This window comes from Perna viridis, chromosome 14, assembly GCF_037379345.1.
Source record: "Perna viridis isolate PV_CMFRI_1.1 ecotype Kerala chromosome 14, ASM3737934v1, whole genome shotgun sequence".
In the NCBI taxonomy this organism is placed as follows: Eukaryota; Metazoa; Mollusca; class Bivalvia; order Mytilida; family Mytilidae; genus Perna; species Perna viridis.
In genome coordinates, this window is record NC_142458.1 from 5,761,652 (window position 1) to 5,783,004 (window position 21,353).

General features: G+C 31.5%; 1 protein-coding gene and 1 long non-coding RNA gene across 2 annotated transcripts; one reads left to right on the forward strand and one right to left on the reverse strand.

Annotated features, from left to right (window-relative positions):
- The first annotated feature begins 346 nt into the window (after positions 1-346).
- Positions 347-9,825, forward strand: LOC148597900 (uncharacterized). The gene is made up of 5 exons (XM_088562505.1): positions 347-460; positions 4,474-4,532; positions 6,217-6,507; positions 8,380-8,450; positions 8,987-9,825. Exons 2-4 carry the CDS (start codon positions 4,478-4,480, stop codon positions 8,427-8,429), a joined length of 396 nt encoding a protein of 131 aa, XP_088418631.1. The 5' UTR covers positions 347-460; positions 4,474-4,477; the 3' UTR covers positions 8,430-8,450; positions 8,987-9,825.
- Positions 9,826-16,529: 6,704 nt separating this feature from the next.
- Positions 16,530-18,682, reverse strand: LOC148597901 (uncharacterized). The gene is made up of 3 exons (XR_015918761.1): positions 18,593-18,682; positions 17,922-18,089; positions 16,530-16,643 (listed from the first exon to the last, which is right to left on the reverse strand). It is a non-coding gene; the product is annotated as an uncharacterized LOC148597901 (long non-coding RNA).
- Between the last annotated feature and the right edge of the window lie 2,671 nt (positions 18,683-21,353).

The window sequence follows — 21,353 nt, forward strand, 5'->3', positions numbered from 1 at the left end:
TACCGCTTAAAGATACGTAGTTGCGATCAGAAGGCTTTGACCAATAATGTAGTAATCAGGGGAACCAATTTTCTAGCGAATGTAGTCCAGGGGGAGAAATAGATATGGAAAATAAAAACACACGCACACATATGAAATGAAATCAGTTTGCTAAACGCAAAACAAAATACAACTGCTTTAAAGTAACTAGATACGAAGAATAAGAATTTGATATAACATAATACGGGTAACGAATGTTATTTTCAAGAACATGTGGCACGAATACTATTTACAGGGTATAACATGTTCCACAAGAAAAACAACAGTTACACAAGGTACAAAATATAAAGCTGACTAAATATTGGACGTTAGATATACCATACGTGTTTCCTCTATCGGGTGACTAACTTTTTAAATAAATGTTACCTGTAAATTGAACATATTAGATATTTGGCGGTGCCAGTACAGTCCTGTTGGTTTTGTAAGTAAGTTTTACATAGTACAAAATAGCTAGTACATTTACCTTTTTACAATGTAAACAAAAATATGTTAATATAAATTGTACCGTCTTTTGTATTGACTTATATTGAGATAATTGCATGGTTCGAACTTTTTTACTCACGCGAGATCTACTCCAATATATTCAAACACATTTCAATTCTTATTAACAAAAAACAATTACAATTTCAATTTTGTGAAATGGAGAGAACATTAGTGTTGACCCAAAAAGATATCATTCTACTGAAAATTTCAGACATGACAACGTGTTCGGTATATATCCATTTGTTCAATTATATCGCCTATCAGCAAATTGGTTGTTAAAAGTCAGCAATTGCTAGAGTGTCCACAGTACTGAAACCTTAACATGCAGTATGATGGATACTAAAGGGGAATTCGAGTGGGGACCAACTTCCTATCTTCGAAATGATACCTTATGCCATTTATCCTGACAACAAAATACATCAGAGTTTCAAATAGCAATATTGGGTCATTGATCGTTATTTCAGACATCTTACTTGAATAACATTGATTTTATGATTTTCACCCATTGGTGCTTTACTGACGAGTCTGGCACGAATCAAGATTTGCTTGTAATTTTTACCATTTGAGTCATATTTAAAAAACAAAGCATATTGATATGATGCTTTGCAATTAAAATGTATATATCTTACTATGTTTGTTATATTTTTTTGGCATAAAAGAAGCCTTTAGCACAAAGTGCTTTATGAAGCATGAAAATATGTTCATTTCCATGTACCCCTTTTTCAAAGTTGTTCTCTGCCTCCTCGAACAAATTTGAGATGGAATTTTAATTGTGCATTTACTTTACATCACAATTCATTCCCATAAAATAGAATCGCGAAAAAACTATTACTTTACACATGTATAACACTTTGCTTATTGTACACTAATTACTTACTAGTAGATTAGTAAATTGATATATTGGACATTAATCTTACGCAATATCATTTAATTGTACTACGTATATATTTAAGATTCGCCTTTGCATCCGAGCGCGACCAAATGCATATTTTCTTTTGCATATGTGCAAATGTATTTGGTATATCATATTTCTAACCTCTTTGACCAGGGAACACTTTACCGTCTGTATTTCAAAACATGGAGAAATCCTAATTCCATTAATTTGATAACAGGATTGACACTTAAATCAATATCTGCCGTTGATATTCTTTGGCACTTAATCCATTATTTAAAAAAGTCAGACTCAATTTAAAGGCTTTAAATTATCGTAATAAATAATAAAATATTGAAAAAAGAAATAGTTTTCAATTCATGGAGAGATATGTTTAACTGATCGAAAATTTCCTGATTTGCGCTGACCTATGACAATTTATGAGGTAGACGGTCGTTGAGATAAATAATGCATTGGCAATTTAGTGAAATGGGTAGTATATTGCCATTTTGAATTTTGTTTGAATGATTTGCAAATAAGTTCAAGATGCGGAAGGTCTGATTGCAATATATGGAATAAAAATATGTGGACTAAAGTGTAGCCTTATGTATTGCAATTTGACTCAGAGTATTATAATTGATTCGCTCTATTATACTTTATCACATACATGTTAAGTGTATTCTTGATAAATAGTGAATTATAAATTGTTGATAAATTATACTTTATCAAATATAGTGTATTCTTGATCAATAGTGAATACAAAAATCATATATATTATGAACTTTATCTATCTAAATATGTAGACGAACTTAATAATAATGAAATCAAATTAAATATGTAATACAACACTATCAAGAAACGATCGACATTAATAACAAATTGTTTGTTTCCTACGCCCTTTTTGTTACCATTTAGGTTTATCCCTTTTTCAATATGTATTGTGTTTGATGTAAAGTACCACGAACAATGTAATTTACGGTATTCCGTGTTATTCATGTGTCAACTTTGTACCTTAAAGAAGTACAATTTACAATTGTTTATTGTGAAACTTAGTGGTTTAGGAATGTTTTATTTGAAAATATTCGCTACATACCAAACTAAACACTATGTCGAAAGTAAACTACACTTGACTTCAGTTCATGCCTGTAACTGATTTTACCATAATTTGTTTCCACTTTTTATTCTTGAGACAGAGGTGTCTATTTTGTTATATTATCTGCGATTCTCTGTGCATAATTCAAATATATTATTTTACATCATTTCAAACATTGCACTTTAATGAAAAAAAGTATTTATGTCGGTATGAATCTTCAAGATGACAAAAATGTATGTTCCGTTTTAAAGGTATGATCTACTGTAAAGAATCATACATAAGAGCGTTCCACTAAATCGTAGTATAAATCTACAAATGTTTACATGTGAAAAGGTTTACCGGGGTGAATAGGAAAACCCATCCGAATATATGCAAAAGCTTAAAAAAAACAAAAAAAAAAAACGCTTTTGATCTTCTTAATTTGTGTCATGTTATGAACACATTCCTCTATCAAATGTCTAAATAAAAAATAATAAGCAATAATAATATACAGTACCTGAACTCCTCCGTGCAGCAGAAATAGCGATCGGTCATCAAGCACCAGTCAGTTTCCGGTCAGTCATCGATCCGTCCAACCGATCCATTTAACTGGTGATCGCATTACGAGACCATAGAGCGGTCAATGTATTTTTACGTTTTTTGCTGTTTTCTTTGTCAATTTTACACATATTTATATTATGTAATAGATTTAAACATCATTGCATACTTTTATTTTACATTTCCTTTATTTAAAACAAACATTTCGTCATTTTCCTCATTATTATTTTTTGTTTGTTTGTTTGTTTATTTGTTTGTTTTTTGTTGTTGTTGTTGTTTTTTTTAGACTTCTTCTTTCTTCTTACCTACGATTTTCTGCTTGAATTGTATAAATTGAATACCATACTTATCGGTTATTTTGATTTTGCAGTTTGGTTTCCTGTTAAGAATTTGATGCGTAAAGAATACTTAATATGGTTTTTGGCCGATTAAATAGTCTTATATTTCATTTGTATACGCCCTTATTTTAACTATGTAGGTTTATCTTTTTTTCAATACGTATTGCGTTTGATGTAAAGTTTTATTACATTCTATGTTATTAATGTGTCAAAATTGTACCATAAACGGCTGCGATTGACAATTATTTCTTTTGAAACCTAGTGGTTTTCGAGTGTTTTATTCGAAAATATTGGCTACATACCAAACCTGTCGAAAGTTATCTACACTCGACGTCAATTCATTCCCGTTATTGGTTTTACCTTAATTTGTTTCCACTTTTTGTTCTCGAGACAGAGTTGTATATCTTGTTCTTGTTACTGCGATTTTATGCTTATGGGAAAGTCTGTTTCGATTATGTTGCTAAGCGCCAATATTTTTTTTTTTATAAAAGTTGATCGATTGAATATTCAAATATTGAAATGTTTCACAAATTTTCAAAAGAACCAAACATCATGTAATACCTACAACCCGTATACGAATAGAATACACGGACGAATGTGGTTTCAGTAAAAAAAAACCATCAATCGTCGTGTTATCAAAATCACGGCATATTTTACTATGAAACTTTTCTGATGCTTAAATTTAATGTCATCGGATCTTAACAATTTAAATTTTACAGAAATATCGTGTTACAGTTTTAAATTATTAACCGTCGGCTAATGTCAGTAAACTGTTGTTCGATTTTATTTCAAAATCGAATGATCAGGGTAACAATTGACAACTAGTATATTTACCATTGGCTTTCGTAAATATTTCTCAGTTGTCAACTTATTTAAGTATTTTTTTTTTGTAAATGAATGTGGTACAATTGCAAATATAAGCAGCATTAAGCACCGAGGACTTTCAAGTAAAACATGTCTATGTCTAAGACCGTTTATGTTTGGAAAATGTAATTGTATGAACATGTGATTTAAATACAGCTGAAATGCAATATATTCATACGAAATTATACTTTCAAGTAAGAACAGTTTATGGTTAATCTTGTATAGATTCATATTAACCTTTTTTTCAGGACAATGAAACTGAGTGTATTTTTGTTGTTGCAAGCAGTTGGAACAAGCGCATATATTGGTAATTTATGTACAAAAATTGTTTGTATATTACTTTAAGTAATACATGGCGTATACATCTTTAAGTTTAGAGTAATAATGTATCGTATTAGGTTTGGACGCGTGTCTCTCAAGAAAGCAAAGGGGTGCTGGTTTTTAAATATTGAAAAGAAGAAGGGAGTCAAGATGCAAAGAACAACAAAGCAAAAAAAGAATAATAGCAGGAATTAACCACAAAACTCCATAAAAAAAAACACACAAACAAAAAACAAACAAACAAATAAAAAAAGTTCTGCATTGTTAATTAAACACTAGTACACATTATATAATGTCGCTTCCAGATCCTTTAAGGCAATATATATTTATAAATGTTTTACAATAGAGTTGATTATGGTGATTTTCCCAAATAATCTATGCTTCACTGTAGCCGACTTTGGTCTTACAAAATATGCAAAAGCCTACGTTTATAAAGGAAATTTAAAGAAATAAAGTAACTTTAAGTACAAATCTATATATATATATATAAGGGTCTGAAAAATTCCCAACGATGTTAGAACTGTCAAATTTGCCAAGCAAATTTTTGGTCGTTCCCTCCGCGGGACTCGAACTCGTACCGCTGTGACATCTATGGCAACACCGCCTGCACTAAGCCCAGCGCCCTAGACCACTCGGCCAGCTAGGCTATATGAAAATATAGCTTTCGCTGGCCGGGTCATGCCTCCTCGTAGGATTAATCTAGGGCTGTAACTTAGTACACGATGTATGGTAGTACGGGACAGTTCATCTAGGTGTTATTATGTAGGATAGAGGATCAAATTAATGATGCATGTCACAACAAATCAATATTATACAACGTCTCAGAATGTGACGACTCTATTCGCTACACTGCTCCATCGGATCAAATTGATACAGGGAAGATAACGTAAACTTATAGAAGGGTCCAACGAGGAGGAATGACCCGGCCAGCGAAAGCTATATTTTTTATATAGCCTAGCTGGCCGAGTGGTCTAGGGCGCTGGACTTTGTGCAGGCGGTGTTGCCATAGATGTCACAGTGTTACAAGTTCGAGTCCCGCAGAGGGAACGACCAAAAATTTGCTTGGCAAATTTGACAGGTCTAACATCGTTGGGAATTTTTCAGACCCTTCTATAAGTTAACGTTATCTTCCCTGTATCAATTTGATCCGATGGAGCAGTGTAGCGAATAGAGTCGTCACATTCTGAGACGTTGTATATATATATATATATATATATATATATATATATATATATATATAAAACTTAAAGTTACTTATATAACAATGAAAAATTTACTTATAAATGAAACATAAGTTTCATTATGTCATAAAATAAAGATGAATAATAGACAAATCGATCTTAAAACTTTTTTCGTAAACCGATGCAAGACTAAACATTTCATGATTTATATATACTTCCGCACAACACGTATTGTCAACAATCTCTTTTATTGTACTGATATGCTGTAATTTATGTTGTTTCACAGTAAAAATGGATATCATTAGACAGCCATATTATAACATTACTATAACTAATACAAGTATAAAATGAAATACCTTTCAACAATAGGAAACGAAAGTATAATTAAAGGGCAGTTGTGTAGATGCGATGACTTTCCTGAGAAAATGCTTCTCCCCTATAGTCAAAAAATAACTCAGGAAAAATGCATTGAATTGTGTACTTTTGTAGTGAACCTGACAATCAGCGTTGAACCAATTGTATTTAGTAATGGAGATAAGGTAACCATCTTTTGTCATTCTACAGACATCTATATCACGTATTTTATTCATAATAACACACAAGTAGGAATTTGTCATATTGGTAGCTGTATAACTGTTGATCCTGCGTATGAAATGCAAATAGAGAATGACACATCAAATACAGTGATAACTTACTATAATAAAACTAGGGACGACGGATATTGGCGTTGTTCATCTGCAGGCGTGCTTTCAAGTTATTATTTACTCCGTGCTGTACCAGGTAAGTAAATGTATACTTGTATATTCATAGCAAATAATAATATAGATATCAATTTATTTTGAAAGTATATGCATATGGATTGGATGTTGTTAGAGTGAACGACTTTTCTTTAACATAGCCTTGTATGAAGAATATGATATTTTATTTGAAAGGAATCATATAATTCAATGTTTGTTTTGTTATTTAATACAAATGTAATGATTAATGATATACTCTTTATAACGCATTTTACTGGTATTCAACTTTTCTTTTGTATTCTGTCTTTGTATATTTAGATACTTCACAAGCTTTTGCTTTGTTCATGTACGCAGAATTGTTTCATCTATTTATGATGGCGCCTTTTAATGATATACTCTAGACTTTTAATTTCTTTAGTTTCTTAAATACATTTGTGTCATACGGACCACTAGAAAATTAAAGAGACTATATCGTGATGTCATGATTGAAGAAAAAGAGATGTATATTTATTGTCTTTTTTACAGTAAAGTGTTATCGGAGCGTATGATATTAGAAAGATTCCATTTTTTTATCAAACTATTATGTATGGACCATTCGGTCGCAAAAAGATAAATGAGCCGCACTTACTCTTCGTCCTAGATATTGTTAGTGCAACCAATTGTCCATATATTCCTATATAAACCTACATGTACGCATCACGACCCATTTACTAAGTAATAGTTTTAACTGTATTTATTACTAGTCATGTCCTTTTAAAAGGTCGACTACCGCTTCAGTTGCTTACGTTAGACTTGCATGCACATAAGTCCAAGTGTTTTGTAAAGAATTTATGTGTGCGTTAGTCTTACAAGTGTTTTGTGAAACCATGCCCTGGTAAGTAAAGTTTTGTAAAAAAAAATGATAAAATCAACAGCTAACAATGCAGAGTCTTTTTAAACAACATAAAAAATTAATTATCAAAAATCATGAAATGCTTTAGTGTGTTTTTACCAATTACAAATAGTCATGACTCAAAGGTTTGATTAAAATAACTATGGTACGATGTTTGGTTTTAATTAAAAACATATTTAAAAATCACTATATCATTCATCAGACTATATTGAAATATGAACTGACTGTAGATCAGAAAATGAATTAAATTGGACATTGTTAGGAACTTTAGGACAAAACGCCCATTATAATTTGCATATACAGCGACTAATTCTATGTAAATAATGCATATAAATTTCTCGTAAAGGTTCGATTTACATGAATGTCACATGTCACAAAGTTATTTGCTTAATTCAGTTGAAAATCATGTGAAATGATTGTTCCCTTGTTGTTTTGTTTGTGTTCTGTCTTGTTTTCATATTTTCAGTTAATGTATACATACTATCGTATTTTGTTCTTTTTTCTAGTCTTGGTATATAAATTTTTCTGTTATCACGTTTTCAAAGTTTAATAAAATCTGGATATTCCTTGTTTTTTTATGATTACGTATTGTTTTCCGATAACTTGTGACACTTGTTAACATTATTTTTTTGAGAATTAGAACGAAAATTTAGTATATGAATTCACTTTGTTGTTTTCTTAAGTTGTTAAACTACATGATATGTACATATAATACAGATAGCCAAAATGATGGAAACTCGAGGCGGTATGTAGATTATATGGGCATTAACCTGCAAAACGCTTAAAGGTAGTTCATGGTGTTCTTTTTTTTTGCCATATTACAAAAATCAATTTTAAAAGTTGTCATTCATATAAACACAAATAAAAGATATCGCAAGATAAGAAACGTGTATCATAAAACCGGAGAGTGATCAATGTTGTATTCACAAAAATGAAAAAGATTCTAAAATATTTTTATTTTTTGTATTCTCGTTAACCAATTTAGTACTTTATGTATCAAAGTTTATTCAATAATATTTATAGATATACACAATTTATCTGTACTCCTCTCATGTTGCATCTTGAAAAAGTAACAGAAAGACAAGAGAGGTTTGGTAAGTTTTTATTATTCAAAGTTTAATATAACTCCCTCAAAGTTCCGAAATATTATTTGTCATATATGCTTATTTGATATTTATTTCATATTTATGCATTACCTTTAAAATTTGCGTATCGCTTTTTTCTAATATAAATTCATTCATTAGCATCAAAACATTTAAACATACAATAGAAACTAAACATTTTAATAAAAAAAAAACAAAAAAAAAAAAGCATTAATTCAGTTTTGAACACAACCAGCACGTTTATTGCTTTTCATGTGGGTTTATTCATAGCTCACCTTGCCATAAGCAAAGACAGGTAATGCCATCATCGGCATCCCTGCGATAAATATGATGACACACATGATATATATATTGGCCTTTTTGGACGTTTTATGTTTTATTTATGTTATTACATTACATACTAAAATCTTCTCTTCGGAAACTAAGAAACATAATGCATTCTGGCCTGTGGTTAATTGTTCTGTTTATTTGAGAAGAGTTTCTTTCGACATTTGTTTTTTTCTGTCATTTTACTTTTAATTTTACAGGTAGTTGTAAAGGAAGAAACTTTTCCTAGAAGCAAAGACATTTATCAATCTTAATATTAATCTGTTGAAATTCGTCCAGCTTTATGAATTCTTTAAATACTGAGTTTTTTTCTCAATGATGACCCATGATGAACATTCTTTTCTTAAATTCTAATGTAAAAAACATAGGTCTCTTTATATTGAGATTATTGAGCCTACTCAACGCCAATATTTTTCAACATTTTATTTGGATTCAAAGGAAGTTTTCAAAACCTCGCTAACTTCAAAATAACTGGAAGATACAATTCTTAACAACTCTCTTTTTTGCAATATTTAATAATTACTAAAATTCCCTATACTTTTCATTCAAGATCTTTCCTGTATATAAACTCGTCTTAGAAATTTCCTGCCAATTATTGTCCCTTACTAGAAGCCTTCTTTTAAATGTTTTTTTCCCTTACTATTTTATGAGCAGCTCGGCGGGTGTTTCTACCCTACCGGTGCACCTGGTCCATACTCCCAGTTTTAAGCAGAGTCCGAATTGTTCATTTGCTTTTGTTAATGTGTATGTATGATTTAAGTTACTTCATGTCCTTTGTTGTGTATGTTTGTTTTTGTCCCTGGATTCCATTCTTTTGATTATCGCTATAACTTTGAATCCATTGATAATTAGTTTTGGAAAAGAAATCATTTGACATTTTAAACATATATTATTGTTGCATAATTTCAAACACTATAACGGTAAAAACCAAAACATTCTTTTAATTTTGCCAGACGTCTTTGGTCTCTTATCAAATCATGGGAATATTAACTATCGACAAAACTGTAAATGAATTAAACGAATAAATGGTGTTAAATGCTTTATTTTTTTTACTGACAGCGTTATTGTCCAGTGTGGTGGACGCGTTTCATTCCAATTGGATCAAATTGTGCTCCTGTACTTGCTGACCTATTTCTTTACTCTCATAAGGTGACGTTGTAGTTCATCTGACCCGAAAGATAAGCATCGTTTAGCTAGATCTTTTTTTATCTCTGTTCCGCTATATAAATGACATATTGTCTTCTAACAACCTTGTTTTAGGGATTGGATACATCGCATCTAACCACAAGAACTTGATATGAAGAATACTACAGGTACTTCGAAGTAAGCCTGTATCTTGATCTACACTAATAGATCACTCGTAAAAGAAAAGTCTTGACCAAAATATACGACAACCGCGATGCCTTTTTGAATCACATATTGTCAACTTTTCTGTCATCAGTGGCAACACCCCTTAGCACCTGCGTATTTAGTTTACATATCACAGCGCATATAATAAGCCAGAGCTTGTCGTAACTACGTATACTTTTTGTTTCGCGCTAGACTTCCTACAATAAAGCTTCTGGTACTAGGCTATGTTGCTACAAGATGGAAGTCATCACTACAGGAGTATTATGGTCGTCATTATGAACTCGTGGATCATTATGGTGTATCCATGTGCACCATGAGAACTGATTTAGGTAAACTGATTTAGGTAAAATGTATCATAGTTTTCCTTTCCTCTTTCGACTACCCCGAACTTGACTTGGAGCAAGACCCATCTGTTGCACCAATAAATTAAGGGTCTACTGCTTTCCTCCGATTTTCCCTGGGGGAAATGACAATTATTAGTTTAAACTCTTATTAAATTAAAATCGATAGATTTAAGAATTTGGGTGACTTTCATTGGAGACGCTTTAGTGGAATACCTACATGTATCTGCTCTTCTTACTTTTAAATAGAAATTGCATTTTTTAACATTTGAGTGCCGTGTTCTTCTTTTGTGTCGTGGTAAATTTATAACACAGATGTTCTTGAAGGGAAGTAACTGCCATACCCGTACGACTGGTTCGAAAATCGTTTAAACTTTGCACACAAATTACTAAAGTAACATTGTGTGATACTTTTTTTTATTACCTAACACGAACGTGTAGATTAACATTACACTTATATTGTGTTTTGATTTAAAATGGTCTCAGATATACATAACAAAATCTTTTTGTAAATGAAATCTATTGACAAACGTGATGACTTTCCATTCAGAATTGTCAACTTTCCTTTCATCTGTGGCAACATCCCTTCAACACTTGCGTATGGAGTGTTTATATCACAACTCATACGTTACGCAAGAGCTGGCCGAAACTACGCTGATTTTTCTATCGCGCTAGAATTCTAACACATAAGCTTTTGGAACAAGGTTAAGTTGCTACAATATTGAAGTCATCACTAAAAAAGTTTTATGGTCGTCATCATGAACTCGTGGATCGTTACGGTGTATTTATCCGCGTCATGAAAACTGATTTGTTCAACGTGTCATAGTTTTCCTTTCCTCTTTCGTCTATCCCGGACGTGATTTTGTATGAGCTACTCGGCGGGTGTTTCTAGAAAGCAGGGGACGCTTACCATACTGGTGCACCTGACCCATGCTCCAAGTTTTTAGTTGAGTCCGAGTTGCTTATTTGCTTTTGTTGCTTTGTGTGTACGATTTTAGTTACTGTGTTCTTTGATGTGTGTGCCTGTTTTCCATGTCTTTGTCCCTGGATTAACTCTTTTGATTACCGCTGTAACCTTGGTTCTCTTGATTACTCTTACAAAAACTTACACTTAAACGATTTTGTCTTTATTTTTTTCTATTTGGTTCGATGAATTCAATGAAACAGAAAATATGCATATCAATATGGATCCAAAACAATAATGATAAAACTAATGATCCAAAATAAATAATTAATAAAAACGAAAACAAATATGAATGATTTACCAGATTTAAAAATGACAATTTAGTATGTATGTTTAATTTACCTTATCATATATGTTTCTCTGATGGATATATTCGTGTCAAATGAGGATGCTGGCAAATTATTATATTTTAAATGTCTGCTTGCTTTTGTAACAGGTGTGACATTGTCATGTGCTATTTTCATTTCTTATAATTTACATGTATTTTTTCCTGACCTCCTTTTTTTCGGATATATGTCATAGTGTTTTATTTTAAATTAAGAAAACAAATATCAGATAAGGTTACATATCTTCTTTTTTTAAATCAGTGAATGCACGCAATAATATTTGCAAGTAACAACTTTCAATTTTTAACTCAATACACTGTGCTTCTATGTCAAGAAAACCTTCTTTAGATTATTTCTTACCATTATTACAACTCAGTCTAAATATTAACATTTTTGTTATGCGAAATTGTGTATATTAGAAATGCACGATCTGGAGAACAACAATAATAATTATCATGCTTTTAAATGCTTCCTGGTGATACTGATTATACGATATTTGAATGTTAATTGGAGTTAAAACATGTGTTGTATCGTACATCTAAACAATTAGAGAATCATCATTTACTTGTAACATGTCGATGTATTTATTACTGCAAAAATGGGCTAAGCTCTTTACCGATACAAGTTTTCTCCTTTATGAGTGATGATAGATTATCATTCAATGCAGTTATTTTATTTACATTAAAATCCAGTCAGTTCAATCGTTACTCAATAGTGAGCGACATGGATTTGATGCACCTCTTGTTTAACATGTTTTATCTTTGGTGAACATAGAATATAATGTAACAGGCCATTGGTATCTATACCCGAATCTAATTTACTAATCTATAGGGTTTTGTTTCTTCGTATCCTTTAAAATTGCCGTTTCTTAAGACGTGTTACGGCTTTGACCTGTCTGGGTTGCGGGACATGGTGTATGTCACATGTAAAATTTAAATAATTAGGAAATCCCATGTCACTACGAAGGCGAAACACAAGTGGACCAGGAACAAGGGTTGGGTGACACAATTAATAATCTGTTATTGTTGTACCCTGTTATGTGAAATCGAGACACGAATAAATATATTTTGAATATCATTGTTTAAAATATACGTCAGAAACAGATTTTCTCATCAGGTAGGTCGTTTATTTTTTCTTCAGTTTAGTCGCCCTCTCCCGTGTTATGGTACAGGAACTGTATAAAATATTTTAAATGATAAATATTTTACTATAATTCTTCCGATTTCAAGGAACGTCGTAACGAGCGGTATACAATATGGCGCTCGGAAGTAAGATGTTGGGGTATGGAGGAAAGGAAGTCAAACATCGTACGTCGTGGGAGTACCTCTAAGCAAAGTTCTTCTTTTATTTGTTATCTACTTTCGAAGTTGATGCTGTAATATACTCTGTTATGATTAAGATCAGTACACAATTTGTTTCCAATTAACCCAGCAATCAGTTTTTAGTTCGTTTGAATTTTGTTTGAGAATGGAGTGTTATTAGATCCTATATGCAGTGGCATAATGGGATTATTGATAGGCCCAATTTTATTGAATTGGCGTTTTTTTGTTTTTTGTTTTATGTTTTTGGTTTGTTTTGTTTTGGTATTTTTTGTACTCTTATAAAATGCTTTATGTGGCCATTAATAATAGAACTTACCTTTTCATAATGCTAGGAAGGAAAATGGAGTGTTATTATATCCTATATACAGTGGCTTAATGGGATAATTGATAGGCCCAATTTTAATAAGATTGCTATCCAATGACCCCACAGCCACGTCCACAAACGTGCCCCCTTCGATCTCAAAAAAAAGGTCCGATGTACAAATATCTTACAACGTTTGTTTGTTCGTTTTATGAATTTGTTGCAGCTTAGAGGAGACGGTGTTTCTTTTTACATCTTCACCAAATATGTGTGTTTGCAATGCATGGGTCAAATTCATCATTTTTGTTCAATGGGCATAATTCTACAAACAAACATAAACAAATAAAACATTTCAAATTTTTAAAACCAAAAGTTATCTTCGCAATATAATCCGGGTGTCTGTGCAAGAAAATGGGGTGATAATGATATGTTTGTTACCAGTTTACACAAGTTAAACATGTTGGCATCGACCTCAACGATAATGATATTTTCAGATGTAAAAACAAATATAAATAAAGTGACTGATTTTTTTTTATTCTGATATATACATGATATATTAAAAGTTGTTAATGATTCGGACACACATGCAGTTCATAAGATATCTTCTCTATTTAGACACTACATTCGATTTGGTTGTTTGACAGATGTACAAGTACATTGTCGGCAGCCATTATTAGCGCAAACAGGTTCTTAAAAATCGAGTTTCAATTTAGCACGTTGTAATAGCTGTAACCGTAGCGTTGATTGTGATACCAAATGTATGAATGAAAAAATATGAAATGATTATGTAGATCCCCTTTCCCGATATAAACATCTATCACGACCTCCAGAACCACAAAACTGCTGTCTTTTTCACTCTCTTTATTTCTTTTTATTGGTAAAGAGGGAAAATTCTATGTTTACGGTTTATACAAAGTACTGTAGCTTCATTTAAAGATACGATTCCAATTACATGTACCTTGGTACATTTGTACGTTCATATGCATGGCGTATCAGATGCAGATTCCAGGTTTGATATCATATGCGTATTTTGCTTTGGTTTGATTTTGTTTTTAATTTCGTTCATTTTGTGCTTTATTTGGGCAGAAATGAGTAAATGATTGCCTAGGTACTATTTAAAAACAATTTAACAAAAGTTAGTACGAAAATGTTAAACTATCCCCACTGCTCAATGACATATTAGAGAATGTATGAAAGAGTTGTTGTTTGTGTGATCGGCCATATTGAAGATTTTTAAGTAACCACATTGTAACCACATTTCCGATTTGATTTTGCTGATATTGCATGTATCGATAAATCAAAATGCTCTTGTTATGCATGTGATTTATCGATATACATGAAATAGCCATGGTTTTACAACCTTTCACTGTACATGTATATAGTATTCATGATTTCCTCATCTTGAGTTCTTCTTACATTTTCTAAGGATTCCCATGAAGCTTTTAGAGATTTATCATCACGTAATGCATGTATGCACTTGCTACTAAAGTAACATTCATCTGAAGGAAATTTAAATATCTGTATTTAAGTAAAACCTTTTTGCATTGTTTTTTTATTAAATTGATCTGTATGATTTTTTATTTAATCAGTTGAACAAGACTTGCCATTGAGATTAGATTGTGGGTACTCATCTTGAGGAAACCCAATGAATGCATACAACCGTGCGAACAAAAGTTTTAAAGTATACGTGTACAAAGTGAAAACGAGGTATTCCATATAGACAACATTTTAGTTTACGGCGGCAATCATCTAATTAAGCAAGGTTTATTTGTAAATGTGTTAAATGTCACTCACAAAAAAATTATATGCATTTTGGAACAAAAAATGAAAAAAAAGTCAGAAATATATTGGACAAATTTTGATTGAATCTTGTTTTATAAGTAATTTAAGAATCTGGCACCACATGCCTCAAAAAGAACGAGTTGTTTGAATAGAAATGTATCTCCAAGCAAAACTATAGATGCGATATTCCAGTGTAATTTCTGTACAATCTATGTTTTGTAGCTAAAAGCCCCTTCATTAATTTTAGTGTTTTGAATAAAATTATTCTGATAATATATAAAACAAAGCCGAAGTGAGCAAATTCTTTTCTAACATTATAGAAGCGTAAGTCAAGTCGTGAGACATTCATCATGATAAAAATGACTATATGAATTGAATAAATCTGAAATATGGTGTATAAACTGGGAAGTTTGAGGCAGAGTAAACATTCCGAATCTTCGCCTTTATACAAATATATTGCTTGCATTCTTTAGATAATTGTTTACATTCTGAACTAAACAAGTATTTTGTTACGATAATTTTCAAATATTTTTCCTTGGAATTAGGGATCCAAGTAAAATCCGCCGTATAACATGTACCAATACTAGTACGTAAAATTTGCAGTGAGTTTAAGCTTTGACTATTGTTAGGTGTCAGTCCCTGTAAGAATTAGGCAGTAGGTGAAACATAGTATAAAACAACTCTATCATTTTGATAGTGTAATTTGACAAATAACGATACAAACGATACAACAAAGAATAACTACAGGTAATCAAGACATATATTGGACAGTCTTACAGGGTAGTGGTTATTCTAGTAGCAAAATAAAACGCGACGTGTCGATAAAACGGATAGAGATGAAGAGGATTCTGTTATGGTCATATGTTTTTTGGATTATAACAAAAAAAAACAAAAAAAAAAAAAACTGTTTGAATTCTGAGTGTAAGGGCAGATTTCATGGATTGACTGCAGAACTCGTAGTGCATCTCACTGTATCTTTGGTTGCAACTAAAATGTGTATTTCTCTTCATTTTACTTAAACAGCGTTGTAGGCATGCTAAATTTACCCAATAAGTTGACTAATCCGGTGAATAGACTCATAGGTAATAGATATAGCTATAATATTGATTTCAAGTCGTCAATGGCATTTTGTGGTATTAACATTGATTCACTGATATGGTCTTTATGCTATGACTTTAATGTACCAGTTGGTGTATTGGGAGAGGCAATTACTTTTCGTCCATACATCCAGGCTTTTGTTTGATCAAATGAGCAAAACGTGTTTTGTTCATAGTTCTTACTCATTTTGTTTGTTGTATTGCATTTTTTAGGTTTTTAATTGAATTCAGATCTTTCAAATGTATAATAACAATGCAAATATATGTACATGAGTCAACTTTATTTACTCAACCAAAAACTCAAAACTATAATAGGATTTTCCAGATAACTCGGCTCTCCGTCTTTTTTTCCATGTATCACCGTATGGAGTTTTCTGAAAATGACAAATTGATGTTTGTCTATGGACACAAATTTAAATAAAAAACATGATTTATGATTTTAAAACGATGAAAAGGATATTGAAAGAGATTGGACTAATATCAGTACGATATATTGAGAGTATTTTCAAGAATTAAGTGTATTTGGTAGAAAGAGTAATTAAGGGACCACGGTTATAGCGGTAATCAAAAGAAAGAAATCTAGGGACAAAGACCAGACATGGACAACAGACATACACAACAATAAACATAAAGTGATTAAGATCGTACATACAAAGTAACAAAACAAATGAACAACTCGGACTAAATAACTGCGAGCATGGACTCTGCTTTTCTAGAAACACCCACCGTGTTGTTCATAAAAAGTCGTGTACGAGATAGACGAAAGAGGAAATGAAAACTATGACACGTTGGACAAATCAGTTTTTATGGCGTAGATGGATACACCGCAACGATCCTCGACTTCATGATGACGGCCATAAAACTTTCGTAGTGATGACTTCAATTTTGTAACAACATAACCCTGCTCCAGAATTCTAGCGCGATACAAAAAGTCTGCGTTGTCTCGACAAGTTTTGACATAAAGTATGCATTAAGATATGAAGAGCCAGGTGAGAATCGCAGATATTATTTAAAAAAAAAAAAAAAAGAAAAGAAAAGAAAAAAAAAAAAACATTTTAACGATATCAGTTCCAGGGCAATATGATAGTTGAAACATTTAGAGTACTGTCTTTTTATAGAAGTATGTCATTGTAAGTCAATAATAAAACAAGTATAAAATCCGTTTAATAAGATATTATATTACATCTATTTATTCAAGTTTTGTACTGCCGTAATTCGTAACATAATTTATCATATATGAATATGCTGTAATATGCTTTGCGTGTGGTACAAACGTTATTCATTATACAAAGATTTAAAAATGTTCATGTTTTCTGTCCATTTCACGAAAGTCATGAATTCGTATTCTAAATAATGTAACGTTTCCATAGATACATACAAGTCTTTATGAAATTCAGAAATGTTAAATCTAGGAACTAACAAAATTTTGACAAACCACAAAATAATATACTTACAAAAATATTTGTAACTTCGCAGTTATTTACACTTCAAATCTAGTATAGAACATGCCGGCAAACTTTGCTCAATCGCTATTTTCCACATATAATGAAATATTCCATTTCTTCACAGATTTGAGAACGCAACTGCAGTAATCAAAAAAACAAAAACAAAAAAACAAAGAAACATGGATATAAAAAATGACTGTTAATTACCTGGTTTCCTTAAATTTGCCTTAATGCAATGGATGATTGACAATCCGTTACAACCTCTATATCGTCTCCCACTACTATGTAACTGACAACTTGTCTGACCAATAGACAAAGCCATAATAACAAGTATTAGAACCTTGATATAAATAAAAATCTTCATTTCTACTTCTTCTGAAAGGTACAATAACAAATGAAAGTCGATTTGCCTCAATTTCATTAAAAAAAATAATAAGTCGACTATTGAAATAACATATAAGAGTTTCTGTTTCACTTTTGTGTAGAATCTCATAAAATAGTTGAATGACATTGTATTTCTAAGTTATGTTTGCACTTCCCTGATTATATAGACTAAATTCGCGTTAAAAATGTCAACAAAATAACTTAAATGTATATTTCAATTATAATAACAAGACTGCCTAGAGAACCATTACTTTCAAAGGAAAAGTGTAGAATGTTAATTAGAAGGGATTATAATGAACACATAAAAATGTCATCCTCTCTGAACAATACTACAATTTAATGACGCCCAAAATATTTCATGTAAATATGAAACCGAAAAAAAAATGATGATGATAATAATTATCCGAACAAAAAGAACAAATGAACAAAATATGAACATTTTTTGACAAAAATATGAATGATTAACAATATTTATGTATGTACGTATAATTTACCTTATAAAATATGTTTCTCTTTTTTTTAATTATGCGTTTAAAGTGAGACTGCTGGCAAGTGATTGCATTTAAATATATGCTTGCTCTTATTTCAGGTAGGTCATTGCCATTTGCTATTTTTATTTCGTATCACTACGATTTATTACTTCGTGACCTTCATATATCTTTGGAAAAACTACATAAGTTATATTGTTATACTTCAAATAAAGAAAATAAATATTTTATGTCACTACAAGGTTACACGCAACTGGAATTGAATTAGGTTAGGTGACACAATTTACAACCTTCTTTTGTTCTGCACTGGTATGCGAAATGGAGATAAAGTTCTGTATTTGATTTAATTAGTAAATGCACGAATTCGCAAGTTACAATTCCATATTAATACACTTTGCTTCTATGTGATATATAATTCTTTAAACTGTTTTTACCATTTTTACAACTCAACTTGATAAATTGTACAGGTTTTCATGCGATATTTCATGTATTTGAAATGTATGATCTTCATTGGCCACAATAATAATTATCAAGCATTCAAATTTTTCATGGAGATGTTTGTTTTCATCTGCAAAACGTACTATATTCGGATGTTTATTGGGGTTTTAAATGTGTTGTATCATGCAGCTGATCATTTGGAGAATTATTGTTTACTTACAATACATCAATGTATATATATTATCATTAATATGAGCTTAGCTGCTTGCCAACACACATTTTCTCTTCTTTTGGTGTTGATAGATGTTTATTTAAATATTCAAATAATAGCGACATGGGCTTGATATGCCATATTTTTAACATGCATCAATGAAAATTGTATATATATTTAATGGGTCATAATTATTGTAACTGTTTTACCCATTCTACCGAGTGGCATATATTTATAGAAGTACAAAGGACTCGAGCGATACGATTAGAAGTTGCGTGCGTCTTTGTATCGGTATTAGGTCGAAATAATTATACTAAATTTAGGATTCAAAATGATTTCATAAATTTATATATATCATAATCAATGTTTCATAACAATGAAAAAACCACTTCTCAACATAGGTCTTATAACCATCGAAATTCAGAACTCTTTCAGCTTTTCTAAAGTTGGGTCAGGTCGAAGATTGACATTGAAGGTTGACATTAAATAAGGTTGACGGTGAAGGTTGACATCATCGGTTGGCTTATTCTTCTTATTATTATTAGGTAAATCAAGGTTGATCTTTCAACTTTCAAACTTCATTAAAGATGTAAATTCAGAAAAATAATAAACTATACCTCATAACTCCTCAAAGGACATTAATTCATATTCAACCTATCTGGGGTAATGGTGGTGTCTTAGTGACACGTAAGCAAATCTATCGGGACTTCCGGGGTAAGGTTGACTCAACCAGCTAGTCAACCAGCTAGATGATTAATTTACATATACATTGACCGTAGCAGGCTCAACTCCTCTGAGCATAATCTTGGCTGTGATATGGTGGACGGTTGATATTTTCTAGTCTGGAAACAAATAGATCTCAAGATCTGTTCTGCTCTTGCAGAACTGAGACAAACAGTATAAAGGAACTAGAAATGCAGCGTGCTATTATATAATTCATTAACCAATGAGGACGCGTATTTCGGAGAACAAGCGATGCCTTACACACTCCCGCAAAATTCAAGTACATAAAGCGCTCATCAAATAAACAATGACTGCTGTTGTAAACAACGGATTTCCAAATCCCAATTTGGATGATAATTAGCTATTTTTAAATATCCATAGTAAAATGAAATAAATTAGAGGTAAACGTATTTAATAAATAATATTATCTTTCATTCAATGTGGTCAACCAACCGGGAGTTCTAAGAGATTTTATTAACATTCCATACGATGTCACATTGTAAACCAATGCCGATTTCCGACATAAACAAATTATTAAGTTATCTAAAATTTACCTGCTTCTTAGCAAGTAAGACTTAGTTACACTTCTATAAGTATAAGACCCCTTGGTCGTTACAGTATTTATGTCTTAATCTTAATTATGTAACTATAGCTTTTCTCTAAGTATCCCTTAAATTGTTCTTTCTTAACTTTGTAAAATTTGTTAAATCTATATTTTTTTCGAAGACGTTCTACTCTTGTCACCTTCCCTGGTTGCGGGACTTGGTCGTGCATATCACATGTCAAAATCTGAATTATGTGAAAATCCCATGTCAGTACGATGGCTACACGCAACTAAAACATGTTAACAAGTCGGGTTAGGTGACCCTAGAAAAGAACACTTGACCAGTCAAAGTACCAATGGCAACCTGAGCAGAAAAAAATAAAATAAACGAAATAACATTATAAACAAAAGGAATAATAAATACATTGCATTGGTATGAAGCACTGTACTAATATTATGGACTCTTCTGACTATTACAAAACAAGCAAACGAACAAACAAACATCTAAAAGTATCGACACAGTAATACGTCTTCATATCTCTTAAATTGTGATTTTTTAACTGTCTTATATTAAAATCTTCGTTTTGGAAGCTTGCTATTTTGAGCCCTGCCTTGGTGTTGTGACATGCTTATTTATAGTGAATAACACATGTCAAAGTCTTTATCAGATAGAAATCCTATATCGCTCTACCAGCAACTAGAACAGATCAACAGAATAGGTTAGTAGCACTATCAACTAGAACAGATCAACAGAATAGGTTAGTAGCACTATCAACTAGAACAGATCAACAGAATAGGTTAGTAGCACTATCAACTAGAACAGATCAACAGAATAGGTTAGTAGCACTATC

Excerpts from the sequence above, each read along its gene's own strand:
- LOC148597900 (XM_088562505.1), top strand. The coding sequence starts at position 4,478 with ATGAAACTGAGTGTATTTTTGTTGTTGCAAGCAGTTGGAACAAGCGCA. Across the intron at positions 4,533-6,216 it reads TGGAACAAGCGCATATATTG|TGAACCTGACAATCAGCGTT; the intron begins GTAATTTATGTA and ends GTACTTTTGTAG. Across the intron at positions 6,508-8,379 it reads TTTACTCCGTGCTGTACCAG|ATATACACAATTTATCTGTA; the intron begins GTAAGTAAATGT and ends TAATATTTATAG.